Here is a 24,600-nt window from a genome sequence, read left to right on the forward strand (position 1 = left end):
AATGAAGCTTGTTTTGGTTGATCCTGTAATTTCACAATAATAACCTAATTGTTTCACAAACTTTACATGAATTCTGAATCACTCTGACCTGAGCTTATTGTTGATGTACCTTTTAAACACTTAACAATTCTAGGGTTTGGACCTATAATACAAGTCCATTATTCCAATTATCTGTAGATGAGACAAAAGCTACACATGTGCACTATACAAAAAGGAGCTGAAACACCTGTATGCTGCATTGCATGGTTTTCATACTCAAGTCTCATTTCTACAAATTACTATTCTCTTGCAATTTTGTAAGCTTAAAAAGTCAGCCTTCCACAGTTCAAGAGCAGAAAGGCAGTAGTCAGAAATTCACAGGTTAGAAAGATAAGAGCAATGATCTGACACCAGCAGAGCTCTCTAGCACATGTCCAGGCTTCTGGATTCCTGCAGCAAGCTTTGTCTGTAACCACTGTTGTGAAAAGATGCTGCAGCACTTGTCCTTTCCCCAGTACCAGATATTTCCAATGTGGCTTATTCAGGATGTTTTGGTTTTCTTCTCCTATATATGGATATGTATATTTTACATGTATATGTTTTCCTTTACACAAATGTTTTGTACATAGCTGAAGTGTATTATCAGAAAACCTGTTTATAATTACTGCAGCTCCAAACCTGTCTCAGTGTTGCCTAAGATTCTGTGTAGAGCACTCTGAATTCACATGTAGAACTTGCTATTATCCTCATCTGAAGTTTCTCTATCTTTGCAGTCAGCAAGAAGAACCACACCCTTGTAGAAACTCTTCTAATTAACTGCCATTAACTCCTCCACCAGGCAGGGAGACTAAGAGACCTAAATCTAGACATAAACTTTTTAATTTAGTGATAAATGCCACTGTTATATCTTTATTCATTAATCTTTATTATTCCCTTCTATTAGTATGCTCAAGATTACAGAAAACATACATTTTATCAATGTAACACTTCCAGCTGTAATGCTTTTGCATTGCTATTCATAAATAATATGCAAACCATTAAAAAGCTCTCTATAAAAATACACCTTTTTTTGTTATGTCTGCTTGTACCAAAGCAAGAATTAAATATAGACAACTCTATTGACATGTGCAAGTGTTGCATATACCACTGATGCAAAACAGACAATACCCAATGCTGAGGCATTACAGGACTTCCCTACATGGAACAGAATCAAAACTAGAGAGGAAGAATTACTTCATCCAGTGAATGAAGTTTGTGGGTTTGTTTGTTTCTAAAATAAATATTCAACATGTAGGCTTTGAAAAGATTAAATTATTATATGTATCAAGCCTTTTTCATTAAAAGCTGCAGATTATTGAACAAAACTGAACCCAGAGAAACTGACAAGAAACAAATTTGCTATATAATACAGCACTCAGGTGTTTGTTTATAAATTATATATACATAAAAATAGACTGTTTTCCATTACACAAAGGAAGAGAGCAGTCTTTATGCTCTCCAACATTATTATTTAGTTATTACATGCAACTGTTTTAGCTCCTGCAGGCCCAGCTCATGCTTTTCTTCCTTGTCCTGCAGGAGTTAAAACCAAACCTGCCTACTTCTGTACCTCAAGGATAAAAACAAGGAAAGGCTTCGTTTCATGATAAAGCTCCACTTTTTAAAATATAACCCATGCCTAGGGGATGTATGCTTTTCACATACATCTTGCAAGATCTGCTGTATCATTTTAGCATTTGTTCAATTTAGGACCTCTCATTTTAGAAATTATCTAAACACAGTTGAGTCTTTTAAAAAAATAGAACCAGACAAAGCATAGCATATAATAAAGCAAATCTCATTTGGTTGTTCCAGACAGGCTTCTTCAAACATCAGTCTTAACTTCCCTCAGTTATAAAGTAGATCAAACATTGATCAGCTTAATTTCAAGGGTCTGAAGCAACCATAGTCTGCACCTGCTTGCTCTGTTTCTGGAGGGAGACACTGCAACACCAGGAGAAACTGGATGGGATTTGAAAGAGTTGTGTAGTGGCCTCAGTTTACATCCTTGCAACCCAGATAGCCTCAAATCCTTGTAACTTTAGTGTCCCAGAGAATAAACTGTGGGACCCCAGGAGTTGTTTCCTGCATAGTTCATCCACTTGAACTAGAAACAGAGAAGAGAAAGGCAGGAATTGCTTTAGGAATTTAAGTTTAACCCATCCAGATATGTCAGAGTAAGCCATTAGCCTAGGAAAGCTGCATTACTTCTTCCTCCTTTGTCACACTGTCTGATCTTTTATTTTCAATAACCCTCAAATATGACATTTTTCCCCCAGACAGCATAGCAATATATTTTGCTATTTATGGCTGACTGGCAACGAACTGAGCTGTAATAGAAAAGCAAAGCATTTACACAATAAACCCATAAATCATTTTGTAATGATCAACATGCATTTCTGCTGCCAATTAGAAATCTAATTCACTGAAACTGGTTACTCACTACATTATACAAAGATTAAAAAAAGTTATTTGTGCTTCATGTTCTGATAACTGGGATGTGATAGTAGTGGTCATCCTCAGTCAGGAGAGAAATCTCATTCCATTCCCTTCGGTATTCATCTGGACAGTTTACTTGAAATTCTTCAGATTTAAATCTATGCAGTCTGTAAACTTTGATCTTTACTTCAAGCAGGTATCCAAGAAGGAACAGTTCAACCTAAAAATGAAAGAGGTCATAAGATGTTTATTATTTCCAGTCTTAAAAAACAAAAATGAAGACAAGGATAAGACAAGTTGCTTATAAGTCGCTTATCTTACATAAAAACAATAGACAAGGAATTGCAAAGGCTTTTTTGAAAGACAGTAAGAAAATTAAGAGTTTCAGGATGTTCTCCAAGTCCCAACCATCTTTCTGCTGCTCCTTTTCATATTGAGGATATTCTGGGTAATACTTGCAGCTTTGGAAACATCCCTCTTCCACCTGACACCACACAATCTGCTCCCAAACTCAGTTCACACAGCTTATTGAAGTGCAATAGGGAACTAATGTTTAATAGATTGATCCCTTGTAAAATGGGAAGCCTGCCACCTTCTGATCACTTGCTACAATGGGGATACAATGGTAAAAGGAAGCACTTCATTCATTTTAAGCCTGAGAACTGGTTCTTCATTAATATGTCTTGCAAAGGACTGTTTAAAATGGAAAAATGGATTGGAAAGGTAACAACTCATATCCTTGGTCATAGCCAGACACAAAAAACCACATCTTGTTAGATCAAAACAAAGGTGAATATATCATCTAATGACTGACTTTGTAACTGAAAAAGATTATGAAAAATGATTTCACCCATTGGAAAGACTACATCTATTGATACTTCACAGCATTTACTTCCAGCCCAGCAAGAGAACTGTCCACACTATTTTATTCTGCTATTTTTTTTTTTTCCTGGAAGTCTTCAGTTTACTTCCCTACATCTCAAAGAAAAAAATGGGCCAATTATCACAAATGATGTACAGTACATTCCCCCAGTCACATCAGAGATGGGATTACTTCTGTAATTTAGTTTTTTGTGTCATTACCTGGTCTAAGCAACCGGAGTCACCTATGGCATTCAGATGATTCATCATGAAACTCAAAGGGTCAGATGAAGTATCCCGAGCAAAGAGGCGGCGAAAAAGGTGGGGTATAGGTTCATCCCTGTTCTTCATTTGCTCGTAGGCTTCAACAACTTCATAGAGCATGATAAATTTTATAGCCTCATATAGCTTGTGTTCCTTGCTCTCGTCAGAAAAGAGTGCATTACACATGTTTCTTCTTTTTTCATTATCTTTAGTACCACTTATTTCAGCCCACTAGAAAGCGCATAGAAGAATACTAGTCAACTTATTAAGAATTTAGATGAATAACCAACTCATTAAGAACTCTACCTAATATGAAAGACATCAAAATAGGAGCAATTGCCACTCCATACTGCACTGTTCCTGTGGCCAAATGTAACTGCAGATTAGCCAGTGGTTTTGAGTGATTTGCAGTAAAATGTGAAGTCTTAGACACTCTGTTTTCCATTTATCCACCTGAATTTATTTGCTACAGACTGTTCAAGGTATCTTGACACATATTTGCTATGAGAAAGCAAATGCAACTCCTCTATACAAAAGCCACCCACCATTACAACAGAAAATCCAGCTATGACTGACAGTAAAGTGTGTAACCACCAAAAGCACCTCAAAGTCATAGGAAATCAGCATAAGTGCATCAAATATACGTTATGCTATAAGCAAAGGTTAGATTAAGTGATGACTCCTAACTTGTTTTTAACTTACAGCATTCAAAATTCAGTAATTTTCCTCAAAGGAACCCTTTATGTTATAAGTTAGGCTTAGGTCAGTTAAAGGGAACTTATAAATTGGACACGGTATTATGAACTGTATGTATTTGTATGTCTTCAGTGTGTTCTGATTATGAGGTCAAGCTAAGTTTGTTAGCCAAGAATGGACAAGACAAAGACACACACAGGACAACAGCAAATAGAAATTTCTTGTTCTGCTCAGCTTACAATTGAAGCTTCTCAGCTCTCTATTGCTCTAGAGGGGTTGAAAGCTGGTGTTCATACTAAGCAGAAGAGTCAGGCAGGAGATGAACAACAGTGGATTAGATACCAAATGAGAAAGATTAAGACATCCAGTCCTGAACACGGTGGATATAAACAGTCATCTGAAAGCAAGAGGTTTTTCAGGACCACAATAAGAGATGATGCTCAGTGACTAGGATTCAAATCAGTTGCAGTCAATTCTGTGATTGTATTTATGTGCTGAAACTGCCAAACACCAAGAACTGTAACTCAGAGAGTCTAATTTACTTTACTAATTGAGAAACAGATGCTGAATCTCCTCACACATCCTGAAGACCATTCTTACAGATGAAAAACAAAACCAAGTGGATGAAACATTAGTAATTACCCCTCTGCTAGAGGACTTCTACCAGCATGAAAAGTCTGGAGTACAAATTGCTGACTGACCTGCACAACCTAGGCCCAAAGTCATCTGCAGGAAAGAGCCCTGAGGATGAGGATGGAACTGGGAAAGGCAGCAGAGCTGGCTGCCTCCTGTTTAGCAAGCTGGCAGGCACCCTGCTGCACCTTGCTCACTTGAGGCAAGTCAGGCATGAGGAGGCTCAGTCTCATGAGTCTGGGGTATGTAACAAGTCTCTTGCAAAAGTATGCTAGTGTATAGCTAACATTCCTTCAAAAGCCTCAAAATACTAGTGCCCACTTTCCTTTCATGTTCAAGTCATAGTTGAAGTCATAGTTGTTATAGTAGAATTGCATCTATAAGCATAATGCATAAAGAAGCCGCTCTGCAACAATTAGTGAACTTTATGAATTTGCTTATCATGCTGACTTGAAACTTCTTTCTGTACAAACACCCAGTTTGAATGCATCATCCTAAGGGACTAGTATCAAGTTACAAGGAACAAGACAATAAAAACCAAAAGCCAAACAACCCAAATACTCACTCTGACAAATACAGAGCAAGTAGGATAAAATATTTGCACAACAGAAGCAGTTGGGATGCTGGGGAGAAGAGACGTGGTGGCACGCTGGGGATAGTTTGTGGCAAACAGAATGGAAGCAGTTCCAGGCTCACACAATGACAGACGAGCAGACATCCTAGAGGAGCTCAAGCAAAAATGCAAGTTCCTGCCAGTCTGAATTTTCATCTCTTTTTCAAGAGACTTTAATGCTACTAAGCTCCCAGAGTGTTTAGATGCATAAATAAAATTAAACTCCTGGCTGGGAATACAAGCAATCTGGTTTTGCTGAACAGACAGGTCACTGAGGCTGTCAGATCTTTGCATTCAAGCACTTCAGCTTACAGAGAGAAATTATTAAAAAAACTTAACAAAACATTAAGTGGAGAAGGGAACACTGGAAAGACAACAAGAAAATGCACCATTTGTTGATTCTCTCCAGTTCTGGGAGGGCATCTAGGGGGATCTCATATAGCATGTAGCATTTCATTGAAATGATGAGATAGATATTATGGAAGATATCTGATGGTGATGGCAGATAACCACGTGCTAACAGCTGTGAGGAAGGGGACCTCCCTGACTTGCAGGGAGATGGAGTACTTAACCTAGAACCCCAAAACCTGAGCTCCTCTGCAGAAGTGACAGCCTGTCCAGCAACTGAGCTCTCTGAATCCAGGAGGCAGTCAGACTGCCATAGAAATATGTAACAAGAGGAGTCTCAATCCACTTAGAAGTGCTTTTATGTCACCCAGCCACCTTCTAAATACTCACATTTGTCTTTAATGTTTCCATACATTTGCGTAGTTTTCCAAAGGCATTAGGACCTGTGTAACTTTCTGGCCCAAAACTGTATTGCTGAATCCAGTTGCAACCTTGGGAATACAGAAGCTTTTCAGGAAGCTGGAAGGAAAGAAACTCAATTAAGGAGAAATCATAACCATAAAAAGAAGTAGACTATAAAATTATATAAACCTGCCTACCAAGATTGTAACACATTTTAATTTATGATGTGATTCTATCTTCTGGTTGTACAGTTCAAACAAAAAATAAAAATAGGCTTCAGAACACATTAAATGTTAAAAGGAAACTCAATTTGGCTGCCAAGTCCTTAAGAAACTTTTTAACTAGTGCCAGCCAGAAAAGAAGAAAATATGTTCTCAGCAAAATACACAACCCATACTCTGGAAAAGCTGTATGCATCCGAACGCAGTAAGGCTTCTAGAATTCCAGGCACCTTCCAGCTGGCAGAAGTGCCCCCACAGGCAGCAGTTACAGATCCCCACCTCTTTGCTGCTGTCTCCTGACAGAGTTCCAGGGACTTAGGGCAGAACTCACTCTGCTCTAGCAACATACTGAGGACACCTGCTTGAATGCTTTCTTCAGCTATGCTCCTAAACAAGCTACTGGATTTTGCATGGATGTAAATGAGGAGGAGTCAAACATCCTTTTGGATTAAGGGACCAACAAATAGCAGAGTGGCAGCAATGTTTATCCTGCTGCCTTTTTTTTTTTTTCTTTTCCTTTAAGTCTCATGTTATTTAATTTTGTTTGGATCAGTGACACTTTTTCAGTGAAGCACAGCTCCAATAGTTTTTAAAAAGTTCTCTTTAAATTCTGATAATTCTTCTCTACTCCCACTCATACAATAATCACTTCTCTTGTTTAACAAAGACAGCTGTCTGTTCTGTTCATTCCTTCTACAGTGCAAGGGCACCTGGATCACATCCATTTAGGAACTGAATTTTACCTTTAATATATCTCTCTCCCTCATCCACGAAGGAAAAGGAATGCCTTGGCTGAATATCTGAAAAAGCACTGCTCTTAGGATGCAATAGTTGTCCTTCCTGACCTGTCGCAGATATTTGATATGATAGTTCTGAAATAATTCACTGTATGCCTAAAAAAGAGCAAATAGAAATTTAGCAATAAGCAGTTAAAACCTTGGATCAAACTCGCATTAAACTGGAGCCTAATTCCAACTAGTCATAACAGAGAACTAGGGAAAAGATGGAGTATATTTATAAGCTTTATATACACAAAAACGATTTAACATCATAGTTTTTGTAAACAAAATTGGTACTGCTCCTTAAGAAGGACTCCATGCTCTTTCTAAACTTCGCTACTTCAGACTTTGCACTGTTGCTATCATAAACATTTACAGGATCAACCAAATCAGAAAAGATCAGTAAGAAAAGTTCAGGAAGCTCAAGGAAGGATCAGATGAATGCCAGAGCCAGCATAAGATGTGTCCTGGGAACATGTGACAGGAGCAGACGAGAGCAGGGAGTCAAGGCCTCTTCTTTCAGGATGACCAGATGTATCAGCAAACCACATCCAACAGAACACGTAAGAACCAACAAAGTGAGGAAAATAGAGCAATGAAACAAGGAAAGGACTTCCTTTTTGGTGACAGCAAGCAGATGAGGCTGGTTTAGGTTCTCGTGAGACCTCATTCTAAAATGTCTTCCTTACTGCGATGACCTCAACCCATTAGAACCATCTATTCACCAACCTTGAGCCTCCTTTTCAGCTCTAACATCTAACACACTGGAGGACCTTCTGAAAGACCCACTGCTTGATACATATTTGCAAATCTATTAGAGGTTGTGCTATCTTTAGTTAGTTACTTGTTCCTCCAGATCACCTTCAGTCTTGCTATGTGTTCTGGGCACATTTGGCATTGTTTTTCTGTATTTAATCTGGAAAAGTTGGATCCCTTCTCCATTTACCATTTAGACATGGCTCCAAGTTTTTGAAAGAGCTCTTCTTTTTTTCTAATAACTCCTTTACGGAGCTATTTATCCCTACCAGCTTTCTTCTACACTTTAAGTCCCTTGTACACATTTACTCTGTGACTCCACTGCCATGACCCAAAGCAATATGCCAAATACACTAACCATAAATACTTAGTCTCTTAGCAGCCTTTTAAGTTCTTTTTAACAGGCTTCCTCATTTTTATGCAGAAGGTGGATGCAATTGTAATTGTTTGATTTGTTGGTCTTGTAAGGATGTTGAACACAAGTACACATTGTCTCCTGTTCTACAGAAATAATGTTAGAAAACAGTATTTTGAGGCAGATCCTGTGCACTACTCAGGACCAAGGTAAGGGTTACTTCCTTTCTTAACGTTTTCCTGAAAAACTTGCACAGAACAGCTGATAACCCCATAGCTGTTGTCCAGTGCAGATAGCCAGTCAATCTCTCTCATTACTACTGTACTCCCTGCCCTCTCTCTCAGCATTACACGTTGAATGTTCCCACTGTTCTTAGATAATCAGAAATACAGACTGGTGTTGCATTTGTCCCATGCTATTCTTATATTTCACAGCAGGATACTACGATGTAAAGTTGTTGATTAACTGGATTTGACACTAAACTTTAACAGATACTACTACTGTAGCACCAGTATAGCTACTTTAGCTAGAAATTGTATGGGAAAAGTACAAATCCAGACCGTGGTTTCTGAGACTCCCTTGATGACTAACACTTCACATAGTTGAAACAGAGAGCTATAAAAGAGATATTTGCTCTTCTTCATCATTTGAGGCCCAACCCCATCACAATTTAAAATAACGGCCAGCACCTGTCAGGCCCTTCAGAGAACTACACCATACCTGCCAAGCCCTCTGCTGCACTGCCTCTCTCAGTAGCTACAAGATACAACTGCTAACAGCCCTCTGCACGTGCAATAACTTAGGTATTTGTGAGAACTGCAGCTGCCCTTTCTGCCTGTTAGGGATATAAGTCCATGCACACAACATACACAACTGAAAAACACGTAAGCAGACAGAAGGCAGCTATCTAACATTACTGAACTGTGAACTAAATAGATTCCTAGCTCAGGAGTTCAGCCATCCAGGACTGAAAGCCTGATAAATGTATGATTATTAAGATGATTGCAGCTGGCAGCTTAAAGATACAAGAGACACTGCCTAAAACCAGGCTTTTTGGGCTGCAGCACTCAGGATGATATTTTGCCATTGTTGTAATGAAAGTCATCCAGAGCACTCAGAACTACTGTTTGGGTGGCTTGAACTACAGGGAAGAATTCAGAAAAGATGCAAGACTAAATTCTGATCTAGATTGCAACTGCAGTCTTTATGCATGGTAATGCTGTCCATTTCTCATTTAAGCAGCTGGTGCAGCAAGCTCTGGGAGCTGTAGCAGCTGCTTGCACTGGAATTGCTCTTCTCAGACAGTTCTCCCCCACCCTCATGCAGAGATTAACTCTTACCTCCCTCATGTGTTTGGCCTGCTTTGTTTCTTCTCTCCATTCTCTTGCACTATAAGTAAGAAGATCAACTTCTTCCAACACGCTGTGATTCTCTAAATCAAGATTAATTTGCAGATTAGTTACCTTCCACTGTTCTGCATTTAAAGGGCAGGGTGGGGATTAATGAACACAGAATGACAGCAAAAGATTACTTATGAGTTTTCTTTGAAGGTAGCTGCTCCACCTGAAATCCAAATGATAAAACAGGTGTCAAAGAGGAGTTACTAAAGGAAAATATTTACCAAAATAAGCAACAGCATCAAAAATTAGAAGTCTGCATACTACCATTTGAATTGAAACATACCGTTTCAGTAGCTGTGCTAAAAAGCTGTACAGCCTTCTGCAATACCAAAAGACAGCAACAAGGAAAGACATGCTTAGCATTAGCTGTAATTTCACTTTTTGCCACACGAGACACAGGGATTGCTTGGTAGCTCTTGTCCAGGACTGCACCTCATGACTTCCTGAAATAGCGATAAAAAGAAAAATCTTTTCACTCTTTTGCAATACTTATTTGTACTTTTTTTTTTTTTTTTTAAATCATCCAAGTGCAATACCAAAGCAATATAAAACACACAACATGAAATGCAAAAGGAGCTCTATACTTAGTGACTCACTTGATATTTTCAAGTGTCTGAGCTTTTGGCTGTATGTTGTTTATGTTTCCAAGCTTTTTGTCCACACAATGAAGGCAACATATAGCCAGAACACAGTGGAGGTCTTCACAAGAAGACTAATATCAAACTACTTTCCAGTGACAACAACAAGAATTGTTTCAGGATATGCTGGTCCATAGACCCATACAGTCATTATTTTGCCATTAAATCAAGGTTTTAAAAACAAGAAGTTGTTGGGAGTTGTAGTCTGCAAATGCACCATATAAGGCAACAGATCATAGCTGAGTATACACCATGTGAATACAGGAAATAAAGGAATGTTCCTGGCTCAACTTGGACAAGTTTAGGGTCTCTCCTGTGAGACTCAGGAGAAATCTGCTCCTCAGAGATTTGGTAGAAAGCTCAGGAGATGATCAACGAAGGGACTGCGCTCTCACTGTTCTTCACAAACATAAGCCAGGACAAGCTTGCTTTGTTCTCCTGGTACTAATGGGAAGGTTAGAGATGGGTTTAGTAGTCTCCTACTAATCAGAAAATCTAGAACTGAGAGGGGTACAGAGGCTGAAGAGCTGATGACTGTGGTGTTTGCTCCCTAAGTGAGAAATGTATCCTCTGACTGAAATTTGAAAATATGAAATTCCCAGAGTTTACAACCAACAGCTGCTCTATTAACTTCTTAATTGACTTACTACAAAATTTTTAAAATAACTTCATTTTTTTAAAAGGCATCTCCAGAGAAGGATGAAAAGATCCCTCCCTAGAAAGTCCATGACAGGAGTAATTTATTCAGCATAGATTTATGCCAATTGAACTTTTACCCCTTCTGGCTCTAAAGGTTTTCCATGCTCTGTCAACAGCTATCCAGGCAGAGCTGCACATGGATTCCAACCTTGGTAACGAGATAAACAGCCATGCATGCATTTTATGAGCATTGCTGCATACATACAAAGCACTGCTGATGTTTAGTCTTTCCTGATATTCAGTTATTTGATGAAGTTTTATTACAGGATGTCCTACATAAGCTGTCTGGAAGCGAGACCCGTAACTGGTCTCTCCCACGAACAAGAGGCAAATTAATAGCTGTAAACGTAAGAGAGTTAATAAACTTTGAAGAGGAGTTTGGGGGTACTAGTTCCTCTTACACAAAATCTGTGCTGCTGTGAATGCCTTTCATGCAAGACAGACCAGTTACCTTCTGCTCATATGCTGCACTAACAGGTGCTGAGCTGGCATGACCCAGGGTTACGCCAGCACATGCTGAGTAGGAAAAGACACAACAAAGAAACCAAAATCTGAAGGAAGAGTTTATTACTGGTCCCAAGTAACAGACAGCAAAGCATCACTTGCACAGTTCAAAAATGTCACAGATCTTGGAAACTCTGGGACAATCCCACCTACAACACAATGCAGATGAAAATCAATAGAAGCCTTCACAACAGTCACCTAAATTGCTACCAACAGAACAAAAATTAAGCATTAGTAGAAGACAACATACCTAGTAGAATCAGTGCACAGCAATCTACTCTTTCTTTTCTTTAGAATACAACATCAGCATTGAAAATCCTCTTCCAGTTGTAAATACCTGAACCTCTTGCTAACTAGAACAGAATTTATAGGCTTAAAAACATCACTCAGTCCTCTCCATCAGTGGGTGTTTTGGACTTGCACTCACTGTTGTACAAAAACCAAGGATTACTGGCTTGGCCAGCAACCCCACCTGTGGCGGGGAGACTTGAACTTGATGATCCTTGAGGTCCCTTCCAATCCAAGCCATACTATGATAGTTCAAACAGAATTTGTTAACAACTGTTTAAACACAAGGTACCTAAAGAAAGACACAATAACCTTCAATTCCATTACTTAAATGATCACACTGCTCCTTTTTTGAATAAACTGGTACTAAAAAAAAAAAATGAGAACTGGTCTGTCAGTTCAACTGATATATGTCGTTTTATTGGGTACCAAGAGATGGATGCGAACAGCTGGACAGTACTCAACATTTCTTCCTTAACTTCTTCTACAGGCAGAAATCTGAGAGAATTGCCTTAGCATGAGCTCTTCCGTTAAATCAAACAATCTCTTGTAAAAGTTTTTGATGGCACTAATCCTGCAAAGAGAACATACTGAAGTCCAAGAAAATCCATTTCAATCCTCAGGGTAAGCAGGAACATGAGCAACTATTCTCCAAGGAGTGCTGGGAAGCAGGCTTACCCATTTCAATAAAAAAACATAAATTCACGTCAGAAAACAAGCAGTAATTAAATACTGTTCACACATTTTTATGTTATCTGTGTATTTATAAGTAGAAATTTCCCTACCATAAAGCCTAATAAGAGATGGGAAACCCTACAGACATGTGATTTTGACTATCTTCACTGCACTTTTATTACAGCGTACTCTGGACTTCATAAACTTCCCCTCCTGTCATGGGAAAGCTGCTGCACAAACAGCACTTTGTGATTCAGATACTACTTTCAGTGCTTATGTCACTCTTAAAAATGTAATTACATTTTTTATTCAAGTAAGTGACATTTAGAAGTGGCAGCTGGATCACAAAGTACTGCTGATAAAAATACATCATGAACAAAATATGAATCAAAGAAGAGAGCAGTTTTAAATAGATCTTTCCTCCCCCCTATCTGCCCCCTCCAAAATTCTTCAGAAAATGGAGAGCAATTAAATAATAACACGCTGGTGGGGGAAGAGTAAAATAATCCCACAGATTTTTCAACTCAATTAATTCCCTAGAATACGGACACAATTCCTCCTCTTCCCTCTAGAGGCAGATACAGAGCTGCTGCCCTGCAACCCAACATCTTTTTGATGAGTGACTGCCACATCATCAACCTCCTGCTAGTGCCAAACCTTGAGGTTTTACCCTGCCAAAGACAGCAGGAGGGAGACTCTGAAGAAAAAGAATGCCAGAAAAAGTGATGAATAACAGACGTCTGCAACATATGCTTCTTTCACAAGTAATTCTCTTAGCTCAAGAAAAGTCACTAAAAAAAAAAAAGAAAAAGAAAAAGACCCATATCTGACCCTCTTACAAGTATTTTGAAGGCTGCCATCTTCAAAACGTGTGTCTGGTGAAACACAAGATGCGTGGGACCAGCCTGGGGACCAGTACACACCACCTTATGCTGTGCTGGAGCACATTCCAGTGTGCCCATGCCTGATGGCACCAGTCAGCTTTTTACTCCTCCCCCTGTACCAAGGCCATAGAAAAGTAACACAGCATCTTCCAAAATGAAAAGCTGACTAAGTAAGATTTCTTTTAAGAATGTTCCTCTTCATTCCTTAAAGTCCTGCTTTAAATTTGGTGTTGAAAGGAGGACTTAGTATGAAACTTGGCTGCTTTGTACCAACTATCCCACAACACTCTGTGCCTAGTTCCTAAAAAACAGGTATACCCATCTCCAAAGAGTGGAACAGAATGGGTTCCCTAGTTCTATCTCTCCTTCTCACTCCTATCTTGGATACAGAGCTAAGAAGAGAGACTGAGAATTCCTGACCTTAATAAATACATAACTCACATACCTTGTATATCAGACCATTTTCCAATTTTCTCTATCTGAGGAACTTCTTAAGTACCTCAACTAACCCAAGCAAGTCTTAGCACCAGGAGGCCCGAGCCTGTCTCAGCATTCTGTGTGTGCCTGTCTTTACTGCATGTAACATTTGTCCAAATTATACAGAATAAGTTCCAGGGTATGTTATAAAATTGGCTAACTCTGTCTTGTAAGAGAAAATGATCAAACTTACCTTTTTAAAACAGGTATCTGTTCTAAATGATGCACAGATGTGTATAAATACATCAAAATAGGCAAAAAAGATATTAATTATACAGACTGAATAGCTACAGTAGACTCCACCCTGTAACACTTTATAAAGAGAAATACGCATTTTAAGTAGTGCCAAGTGATTACACGCTTTCTTTGATTTCCCAGAGTTTAATATCAGCACCCTAGGAAAAAAAAAAAAAGAGAAGAGAAACTATCAAAACCAGAAGTGATTTAAGCACAAGGTACTGAATCAATCACTGCTTCCCATATAACTGTTTCACTAAGAAACTCTACAAGCAAAGCAAAGTCAACTTGTTGAGCAACTTTCTCCACCTGTTCTGACATAACAACTAGAGGTGAGGTTTTCTTCTTGGTATATGTAGGTTGTTAGAGGTAACAAGGTTATAGAGATCATATCCAAACACTAGTGGATTGCTTTCAGTTAATTCAGTTCAGTTAGTTTCTGAGATCATGAAACAAAATCAAATTATGATCTTTCCCTGCAGTGCTAATGGTCTGGAAGTACCTGAAGGCCTCATACCGAGAGAGTGGTGGTCAATGGCTCTATGTCCAGATAGAGATTGGTGAATACTGGGACTGAAGCTCTTTAATATCTTCTTCAATAAAATCAGCAGTGGGATCAAGTGCACTGTCAGCAAATTTGCAGACGACGCCAGCTAATGGGATGCTGTTCACAGAGACCTAGACAGGCACTGGATCCATATGAAAACTTACGAGGTTCAACAAATCCAAGTGCAGGGTTTTACACCTGGGTCATGACAACCTCTGCTCACAGTACAAGCTGGGGGATGTAAGGATGGAGCACAGCCCTGGCAAAAATGACTTGTGGTACTCGTGGATGGGAAGCTGGACATGAACCAACAATGCGCCCTCACAGCCCAGAAAGCCGACTGTATCCTGGGCTGCATCAAAAGATGTGTGACCAGCAAGATGAGGGAGGTGACCCTGTCCCTCTGCTCAGGAGTGCAGGAGAAACATGGACCCATTGGAGCACATCCAGAGAAGGGCCAAAAAATGATCCAAGGGATGCAACATCTCTCCTATGAGGACAGGTGAGAGAGTTGGGGCTGTTCAGCCTGGAGAAAAGAAGGTTCCAGGGAGACCTGAAAGTGGCCTTTCAGTATCTAAAGAGGAGCTGTAATAAAGAAGGCAACAGACTCTTTAGCAGGATCTGTTATAACAGGACAAGGGGAAATAGTTTCCATACTAAAAGAGGGGGAAATTTAGATTAGATATAAGGAAGAAGTTTTTTATGATGAGGGCGGTAAGGCACTGGAACAGGCTGCTTAGTGAGGTGGTGGAAGCCCAATCCCTGGAGGCACTCAAGGTCAGGTTGGGTGGGACTCTGAGCAACCTGATCTAGCTGTATGTGTCCCTGTTCATTGCAGGGAAGTTTGACTAGATGACATTTAAAGTCCCTTCCAACTTGAATGATTCTATGAAAAGTGAGCCATTTACAGGCAAAGACAGTAACTGTCAGTGACAATTTACCAAAAGCTCAACCATATCTACTGATGAGATCTCAACTTCTACCTAACAAAAAAAAATCCCAGCTCCAAGCTGTTACTAGAATCATGCAGTTACCTAGAAAATGGAATTTTTCACGTAGCACAGAGGTCCATCACTGGTAAGAAAGCCTTTATGTACCCAGCTGGTCTGCACAGGAGTCGCAAGTGTCTCTCAGCTCCTGACCCTGTTCCACAAAGCACTTTCAGGAAAAACACAGTAAAAAGGCAGGCAACCTCACCTGGATATTCTTGTCTTCAGCAGGAACTGCTGCTGAACTGCAGCAGTGTTAATAGTTTATGGGCTGGTTCTGCCTGGTTCTGTGACTAGCAGGGCAGGGGAGACTCACGCCTCAAGAAAGGGAAGATGGGAAAGGGGGAATGTTCCTATCCAGCACTGACACTCACTCCCACTCTAACAACTCTAGCATGAGAAACATTTACAAACTACAAAAATACACCCTGTTAGGATTACCTTTACAAAACCAGTTTCATCTATGTAGTTGAGATACTAATGCACACCTTTGCCTCATATATCCTTTTCCTCTCTACAAATTCACGCAAGAACAAAATGAAAAGATCCTTTCCATCCAGGACATTCAGACGAATCAAGCTTAGCTACACTTTCACTTATATAACATAGAACATGAGATACTTTGGAGTCCAAGTGAAAAGGCTTTCACATCCTAAAAAAGAACATTTCTTCGAAGCTCTTATTCCTAACAATGATTTTAAAATAAATAAGATCAACTTCCTTTTAAAGGCATCTCCAAATCTTCTGCTGGGATGATTTCTCTTGTCCTCCTCCACAGAGAAAAACATTTGTAATTGTTCAGAAATACTATTTAACATCTGTACACTTCAAAGACAACTTACATAAGTGCACTAAATCTATTATTTTGAGGAAGTCCACTCCAAGCATTCCTTTTCTGCCTTCTTGCCACACTGCATGTTGAGTCATTCCTAAAGCCACTCAGGTTTGTTTCTTTAACTTGCAGACACAACTCTTCAAAATGCCCTTTATAATTTTTTTTTTGTGCTCCATCCAAACTGACAGAGTAAATACTTTCCTCCTAAACATCTTTTTTTGCTTATGTTTCACTAAGAGGCCAGAGTGATATTAATACGTTGGGTTCTTCTGTTGACTATTTAGATAACTGAAGCTTCAAACAGGGAAAAAACATTTAAGTACCTTCTTTGCAGTAAGGTGTTCTGTTCTATTCCTTGTTAAAATCCTGTTTGCAAGACAGCATGTAGAATCACGGAATGACTTGGGTTGGAAGCCAGCTCCAGATCTCCATCATGGGCAGGGCTGCCACCCACCAGCTCAGGCTGCCGAGGGCCCCATCCAGCCTGTCCTTGATCACCTCCAAGGATGGGGCACCACAGCTTCTCTGGGCAGCTGTGCCAGTGCCTCATGCCCTCTGAGTAAAGAAATTCTTCCTAACATCTAAGCTAGATCTCCCCTCTTTATGTTTAAAGCCCTTCCTCCTTATCCCATAAAGTCGGTCCCTTTCCTGCTTGTAACCTCCCTTAAAGTACTGGAAGGCCACAATGAAGTCTTCCCCCCAGAGCCTTCTCTTCTCCAAGCTGAACAAGCCCAGATCCCTCAGCCTTTCTTCACAGGAGAGGTGCTCCAGTCTTTATGAGCTGTACCTACAAGCCCATCCCTCCCTACAGTCTCTAGGACGCAGCCAGGCCAGTCACCTGCACTTCCCTACAGACGGCTGTAGTGCAGGCACTATTTCTCCTGGTGTCTCCAGACAGGGGTCTAGCAGGCTGCAGTGGTGGTTGTGCACAAAATAGCAGTTGGATCTCCCTGATGGCCTTCTGTGGTTCATTCCCAAACAGCAATGGGAGGCCCCATAGGGTCCTTTGCCAAAAGGCTGCAGCTTAGGGAGAAGGCAGACAAATGTTTGTCCACCTGGCAGGCACTCACTGCAGAATAGCATTTAAACTTCCACTTGTCAGTAAGTAGTTGTCCCAAGAGACAGCCAAGGAAAACACTAGCATCAAGTAACTCATGACAAACAAACAAAAAAAATCAATTTGTCAGTGCACACTTATTGACTGAGCATTATCAGTGACAGCTGTTCAGTCTTACTGGCAGTGCGTACATCTGGCATCAGGGTCTCACTAAGCTCCCACTTCCAAAGCCTGCCCCGTCAATTAAGGCTGCATCCATGCAGATCATCATTCCCACCACCATTTGTCAGATCACAGAAGATCTTGCTGCTGTACCCCCATGACTCCAATTTTACATCTGCCTGCACACCACAGCCTCTGAAAGTTCACCAGACCCTGCAGGTCATGCAGCACCACACAGAACTCTGTATTTTTTCACAAAGACATAAGATATCATCTCCTGGCGGTGCATCAGATAACAACATCTGTGCTTTCCACCCAGGAACGTGCAGAGGTTAATCCCGCTGTGTAGCTTGTCTGCCTGGGACAACGAATGCTTGTCTCCTTTCTTCTTTCCAAGAAGGATCAGAAACAGAAGGCAAAATATCAGCCATCACCTTTAACATAAATGACAGGAATTGCTCTTACATCCCCTTTCCCCCCTCCTCTCCATGTCCAACCTGATGGAAGTCACACCCCCAGCTTCATTCTGCACAGCTAATGCCATCAGGGTGGAGGTAGATGGGGTTTTAAACTGTGCTCTCTCTTCATCTTTTAAGGGCACCAGTTTCAAGCTGACATATTTTAGTTAGCTTACACATGCGGGCATCCTCTACCAACATTCTGAAGTGCAATAACATGCATTTCTATCCTAAAACCTTAAGCAAGGTTTCAAGGTAAAACTTTTCAAGGTAAAACCATCTGCATCAAGATCACTTACACATTAGTTACCTGAGAAAGGCTTGGGCATTCAGTAACTTTGGAATATGGCAGCATCATTTTTAGAAGATCCACGATGGCACAAAATTCTCTGTTTTTAAAATCCTCAGCCCGTGGCAAGTGTGGCACAGCTAAAATTCATGCACAGGAAGTGACACAAAGTGAAACCAGAACTGAAGAGCACGCAGGAGCTCAGCAGGCCGCTCCAGCAGGCGCACATATTGCTCAGAGCTCTGCTCAAAACAAAGCTGGGAGAAACAGGCAGGACAGCTGTGTACGTGGACCTGAAGCAGGTACCAAAGTCTGCGGGATGACAGATTGTGATAGACTCTGCTGAGGCGGCATAATCTCAGCTCACAGTGATAAAAACCATGCTGGCATCTCCCCTGCAGCAGCCGACCCAGCACCCTGCCCCAGTGCTATGGCACTGGGTGATGGTCAAAGCCTCACATACATGACAATGTCAAGACAATACTTCCTGGATTTTTAGTCCTTCACGTTAATGCAACACAGCTGAATTAAGACAACACAACTGTCCTGGTCAGCCCACAGCCTTCTCACCTGACAAATGCTCACTGAAAGCAATCTTTGGGCATCACAAGTTGCCTTGAATCATACCCACTTGCATAGGCATGTGGTGCAACCATTACCTGTCCTTGCTGGTGACATGGAGATAGGAGCTAGGGATGCACCTCCTGTCTTTGTCAGGAGCTTTCAGCACAAGTAATGGGGAAATCCCAAATGCTGGGCTCTGGTTCCTGAGGCTGCCAGAAGTGGATGGTAATGGTCCTCAGCAATGAAAAATGGGGAAGAAACTACAAAGTCAGAGAAAGGGTACAAAAAAACTAGAAGTTGCTGACAAAAATTTTTCAGGAAATTCATGAAGTGACCTGCTGTAACTCTGGAGTACCTGACAGCATGTTTGCCTTCACTGGAGCCTTCTCAAGAAACAGACAGGAACTCTTCTATCTCCACTTTTGTCACTCTGGGGTAAAACTTCGACTTTATATAGGTTCAGATGATGATAACCCAACCACATTACACAGTTCATTGGAAAAAAAAAACCAAACACACAACAACCTCTCCATCATACCAAATCTTGTAATAACTAACCTGCCTAGCACCTTGGTACTGGTGCTAGGCCCAGGAGTTGGATGTACTGTCAGAAATTCCCTCAAAGCAGAAAACAGATCCATAAGTGACTCAGGATCAGATGTTGGACAGCAACTCTTGTCTTCAGAGTACGACTCATTTAGAATGTCTGAATAAAAACAAGATTATAATAGGACTAGTAAGGCCCAGTACTAATTTTTAAAGAACAATTTCCTAGCCTAAACGAAAAAGAAATTAAGAAGCTCCTTAAGGTGAGCTTTATGTAATTCTATAATCACTCATACAAATTTACTGTGTACTGACAGCAACCTAACTGTACAACCTTTGGACACCTGCACACTGGTTAGTCATGTTTTCAAAACGTCTGAATGGCAGCCACGCTCACCTCTTCTCGTGTCATTCAATAGCACTATGACTCCCACAGTTCAGCTGTGTGGGGGCAGGAGGTACGGGATAGAAGCATTTCTGAAACCTCAAACTCATTTGCCTGGGTAATCGTGTAAGGTCAACTGCTTTCATACATAAAGCTCATGGAAAATCGCAGGCCTTGCTGAAAAACCTGTCCATATTTGTTGTCATAGTCTTGAGAGATAAGACATGCGGATTTAACCTGGAAACTGTACCTAAGAAACAAGGTGGACAGAAAGTCATGATGCTGAGTGGGAAAGCCATATCATTCATCAGGGAACCTGGTCCAAAATGTTAAACAAAATGAAAAACAAACAAACAAAAACCAACTTGTATCCCAATGGCAAAAAGAAACTTGGAACTATGAAAATGAAGTATTTTTTTCAGCAGCCCAAATCTGAAAAGCACCACTTACTGCTGCTTTTGTCCTTGAAAATCGTATCTAACACCCTTCACCTTTTATGTGACCCTTATACAATATTGCCAGTATACCATATAAATAGGCACAACTGCAATTTTCCTTATGGTATCTCTTTCAATTCTTAGTTTATTTATTTACCCAGCAGTCACAACATACAAGGAGCAAGCTTCAGTGATTAAAAACCCATTTTCTGAGATTAAAAACCCAAATGGATTATTTATTTCTTCCTATGTCCTACACATTTTAACTCTTGTTTCAGCACTTGCAGACACTGGAGCGGGTCAAACAAGTGGGAGTAACTGTGATTTCACATATTAGCAACAGAGCACCACATAGCCTTAAAATACACTTACTAAATAGCACAGAAATCAGATTCTTTCTCCAGAAAAAGCTGGTATAAGCTGAATTAAGTTGGTGCAGCTCCTCCAAAGAGCAGACAATTGGTTCCTATGAAAAGCAATGCAAAATAAGAGAGCTGGACCAGTAACCACCAAAGCAGAAACACAGCCTAAAGTACACGGCTGGAAGACAAACAGGCAGGGCACGGCATCCTCACATAATGAGACCCACTTGGCAGTGACTTCAGAGACACATGGTACTCAGGACTATGGGCAGCTGGGGAGTGGTTCAGAAAGGATGCACGGTCATCCTCCTGAGCCTTCCCAAACCAGACGCTCATTTCTAAACTCCTTTGCTCAAAACCCTCATCTTTCCAGTGGAACAGAAGCCAGCCTGCAACATTTAAATTCAGATTCAACATGGTGAAAACTAAACAAAGAGCAAAAGCCCAAACACACACCCAACGTGAAACAGCACATGGTGCTTTAAAACCAAGATGAACCACGTATGTTAAGGTGATCACACGTAGCATTCAGAACACCCAAGTTCTCAAAAAAAAACACAAGAAACCGAACTCCAACATATAAAGTCCTATCAGGAAGAGCTGTCACGCAGCCTCTCCTCCAACAAAGCCCGACGGCGGTGTGCAGCCTTCCAGCCCAGCCCCAGGCAGGTGCTCTCCGCCTTGCACACCAGCGTTAGCGTTCCTCGGTTCACAGTGCCGTTCCCCTGGGGAACCCGCGGAGCAGCTTTTCGGATATTCCCATTTTTCAAAAACAGCCTCAAAGAATTCGGATAAAAATTAGAACAATGAAGGGAAAAAAATAAAAAGAAAAAAAAAAGGAGAAAGAGCGAATAAAAACTCCATACATACACACGCCCCCACCCCCAAGTACTCGGCCGGCCCTCCGCAGCCCCCCTCCACCCCCGCCTCACCGCGCCCGCTGGAGGCCGGCTGGAAGCACCGATGGGCTCCGACGCCGCCCCGCGCGGCCGAGGGGCGGGCAGCGCCGCGGGGCCGCCTCCGCCGAAAGGCGCGGTGCAGGTGGGCGGCGGCGTTTACCCGGCAGCCCTGCCGTGAGGGGCGGGCGGCGCCCTGCCCGGTGCTGCGCCTTCTGGCAGCGGTTGTATCGATGGAGAGCAGCGTCGCCGGTGTCTTTCTGAAGCTGAGCCCTGGAACGTAAACGATACTTAAGAGTCGGGTTTTGTGCTTTTTTTTTTTTTTTTTTTGCCCATCATTAAAATTTCATTTCCTTGCTGTTTCGTTCATTAACAAAATGAAGTGTTTTTGTCCAGAAGGAAGTTTTGCCTTGCCAGATACCGATCCTTGAAGCAATCTTTTAGCTGTCATCTCTCTCTATTTGAATAAAATGATGTAATTTATATTCTGGTTACACATTAAGGAACACTTTTCCTTCATGTCCCGAGGGACTCTGTGGGAAAAACAGAAGGGAATTTTAATGGCCTGAGCAAGTGACGCAGGCTTAAATCTTTCACGGAGTTATAAGCAGTTTGCACCAGCACAGGGCTGGGACAAACTTGCAGGGCTTTTTTTTTTTTTTTTTTTTTTTTTTTCCCTAGGAGAATGGAAGATCTTAAAATGTTTGGAGATAAACCTTTTAAATAGCAGTGTGCCCAGCACTAAGCTGGGAGGCCGCAGAAAGCTATGAACAGATTTACCTAAGGAAGTACATGTTTAAAGAACAGCTAGGAACAGCAAGGTTAAAAACTTGGCTTAATCTAGCTATATGTGTCCCTGTTCATTGCAGGGGAGCTGGACTAGATGGCTTTTAAAGGTTCCTTCCAGCTCAAATTCTACAAAGGCCTGAAGCTGTCACTTGTGCAGCACTCTGCACTGCTCCTCAGAAAAATTCATCTTGGAGGAAAAAAAAAAAAAAAAAAAAAAAAGGATGCCACCACTGGGAACCTTTATGCTGAGCTCAGTTAGTCCATGCTCCAGTTTGCCTCCAAGGTGAAGCGTAACATGCTGCTGGAAAGGAGACACACAGCAGGAAGTGGTGTTGGCTGCACTGCACTGGCTGGGCTCAGAGTGTCAGAACTCTGCTCCTGGACCTGTCCCGCCTGCAGCAGCCACAGTCTTTGCTTCTCCGCCAGCTCCAGACACTTCCTCCTTGGCTCAGACAGAACAGTGTCAGTGTTGCTTTGTGCTCCAGCCAAGCCTACATTTGCCTCTTTCCACGCACTCTAAATTGTGTTAATATCTTGGGATTTAATAGATGGTTTCCGTGTGCAGCCCGCCGTGAAAGTTGGTGTTTATCTGTCTGCTGACTCACTGGGGAAGAGAGGTGAAACACATGTAGTACAAAAGCTGCAAATCAAGCCCCATGCAATGAGTCCTTCTGAACTGGCTCTCTGCTCTCAGGACATTCACTCACGACATGAGTGCAACCCTGAGAATATGCATCTCTCTGGTGCTACAAAGGTTCAGAAAGCTTGTCCAGGTGAGAACTTTTCCAAAATGCCTTGGAAAACGATGCCAGTAGCTAGAGAAGGTCAAGTATGAGTGGGTGCTTAAAGTGTTCCTTGCAAAAGCAGTGCCTCAGGGCAGGCCCGTGTCTGCAGGGACAAGGAAAAGCTCCAGAAGCTCAGACTCAGAGCAGTCTATGTCTGATTCTCTTCATCCAGACTTTCTGCTTGTGGCACTTTGCTGCATGCCAGTAGCAAGCCTCCACTATTACAGGATATTTAAGATATTTCCTGCTTTTAGGGAGCACTGTGAGCTTTCCCAAAGCACAAACCACACCTTCCTCTGTTTCTTCAGGTGATAGCCTCTCCAAGCTGCAGGCCTGACCTGGGACAACCTCACCCTGCTTTTACTCACACAAGACTGCAGAGCAATCACAACAAAAGCTTACACTGAAAGCTACACTAAGCAAATATGAAGATATTTTGTTTATCTCTGCTTAAACTAGTAAATCATCAGCAGAAGAAACTGCACATTCTTGCTCCCATCTGCAGGTGAGTGAAAGGAGCACAAAGAACCTCAACAATTCAAAAGGAGTGCTAAAAATATTTGCTGAGACAAAGGCAAACATATCCGGCTCAGTAAAAGTGGGAAACTCAGTAGGGGGCTGACAAGAGCTCCAGCCTTCAGGTTTTCAAGTCCATTATTAACAATCAAGAACAATTTCTTCATTTATTATAACTTGCTACTACTGCTCAGGTTGTGTATAGTCTGGCACAAAGGTAAAAGCAGTGCCCATGCAGCTGTGATCTCCAGCACAAGGGTGTCCTGTGGATGAACACCAGTCTAGGGGGATACCGTAATTTAGAGCACAGCTCCAGGAACTTACCAGCACTTCTCTTTGAGTGGTTAATTCTGCTTCTCTTTTCTTGCTCAGTGAACTGGTCTCCACTTTTACTCCAGTTCCTGTCGTGTCTTCTCTGCATCTCCTCTCCAGTGTCTTCCCAACTGGATCTCTCTCCCCTGGCTTCTTGTCCTGGGGACAGAAAATGAGTCCTCGCAGACTGAGTTTGTCTTTACAAATCAACAAACTGTGAAAAGATCTGACTTCCCGTTTCATTTCCGTTTGAGTTTTCAAAGTCACACAGGCTGTGTCTGCTTCTCTATATCCAAGCCACAAGAAGAATCATCAAGCATAACTCAGCTCTTTATAAATGTCACGTCGTTACCTCACTGCATGCCTTCCAAGTTGTTCCAGTTTTGGAGATCGCAGGGTCATTTTCAGGCTGTGATGTACCTGAGTGATCTGTATCTTAGTAGTCCTCAGAGTCTGTCTCGGAGCTGTCTCTTCTTTTTAAGTC

At 41.4% G+C, this 24,600-nt stretch overlaps 1 protein-coding gene across 8 annotated transcripts; it reads right to left on the reverse strand.

The window, feature by feature from the left end:
• Positions 1 to 24,359, reverse strand: OTULINL (OTU deubiquitinase with linear linkage specificity like). 8 transcript variants are annotated; one of them, XM_090137083.1, is made up of 9 exons: positions 22,742 to 22,985; positions 21,878 to 21,987; positions 10,069 to 10,228; positions 9,917 to 9,948; positions 9,726 to 9,817; positions 7,239 to 7,388; positions 6,263 to 6,391; positions 3,541 to 3,813; positions 1 to 2,677 (listed from the first exon to the last, which is right to left on the reverse strand). In XM_090137083.1, exons 3-9 carry the CDS (start codon positions 10,146 to 10,148, stop codon positions 2,498 to 2,500), a joined length of 936 nt encoding a protein of 311 aa, XP_089993209.1. In that variant the 5' UTR covers positions 10,149 to 10,228; positions 21,878 to 21,987; positions 22,742 to 22,985; the 3' UTR covers positions 1 to 2,497. The 8 variants fall into 8 exon arrangements, with proteins under 8 accessions (XP_089993209.1, XP_089993211.1, XP_089993210.1 ...); XM_090137085.1 differs by lacking the exons at positions 21,878 to 21,987; positions 22,742 to 22,985 and adding exons at positions 20,829 to 20,922; positions 21,751 to 21,854; XM_090137084.1 differs by lacking the exons at positions 21,878 to 21,987; positions 22,742 to 22,985 and adding exons at positions 20,829 to 20,922; positions 21,508 to 21,711.
• Between the last annotated feature and the right edge of the window lie 241 nt (positions 24,360 to 24,600).

This window comes from Phasianus colchicus, chromosome 3 (assembly GCF_987193195.1).
Source record: "Phasianus colchicus chromosome 3, bPhaCol1.hap1.1, whole genome shotgun sequence".
In the NCBI taxonomy this organism is placed as follows: domain Eukaryota; kingdom Metazoa; phylum Chordata; class Aves; order Galliformes; family Phasianidae; genus Phasianus; species Phasianus colchicus.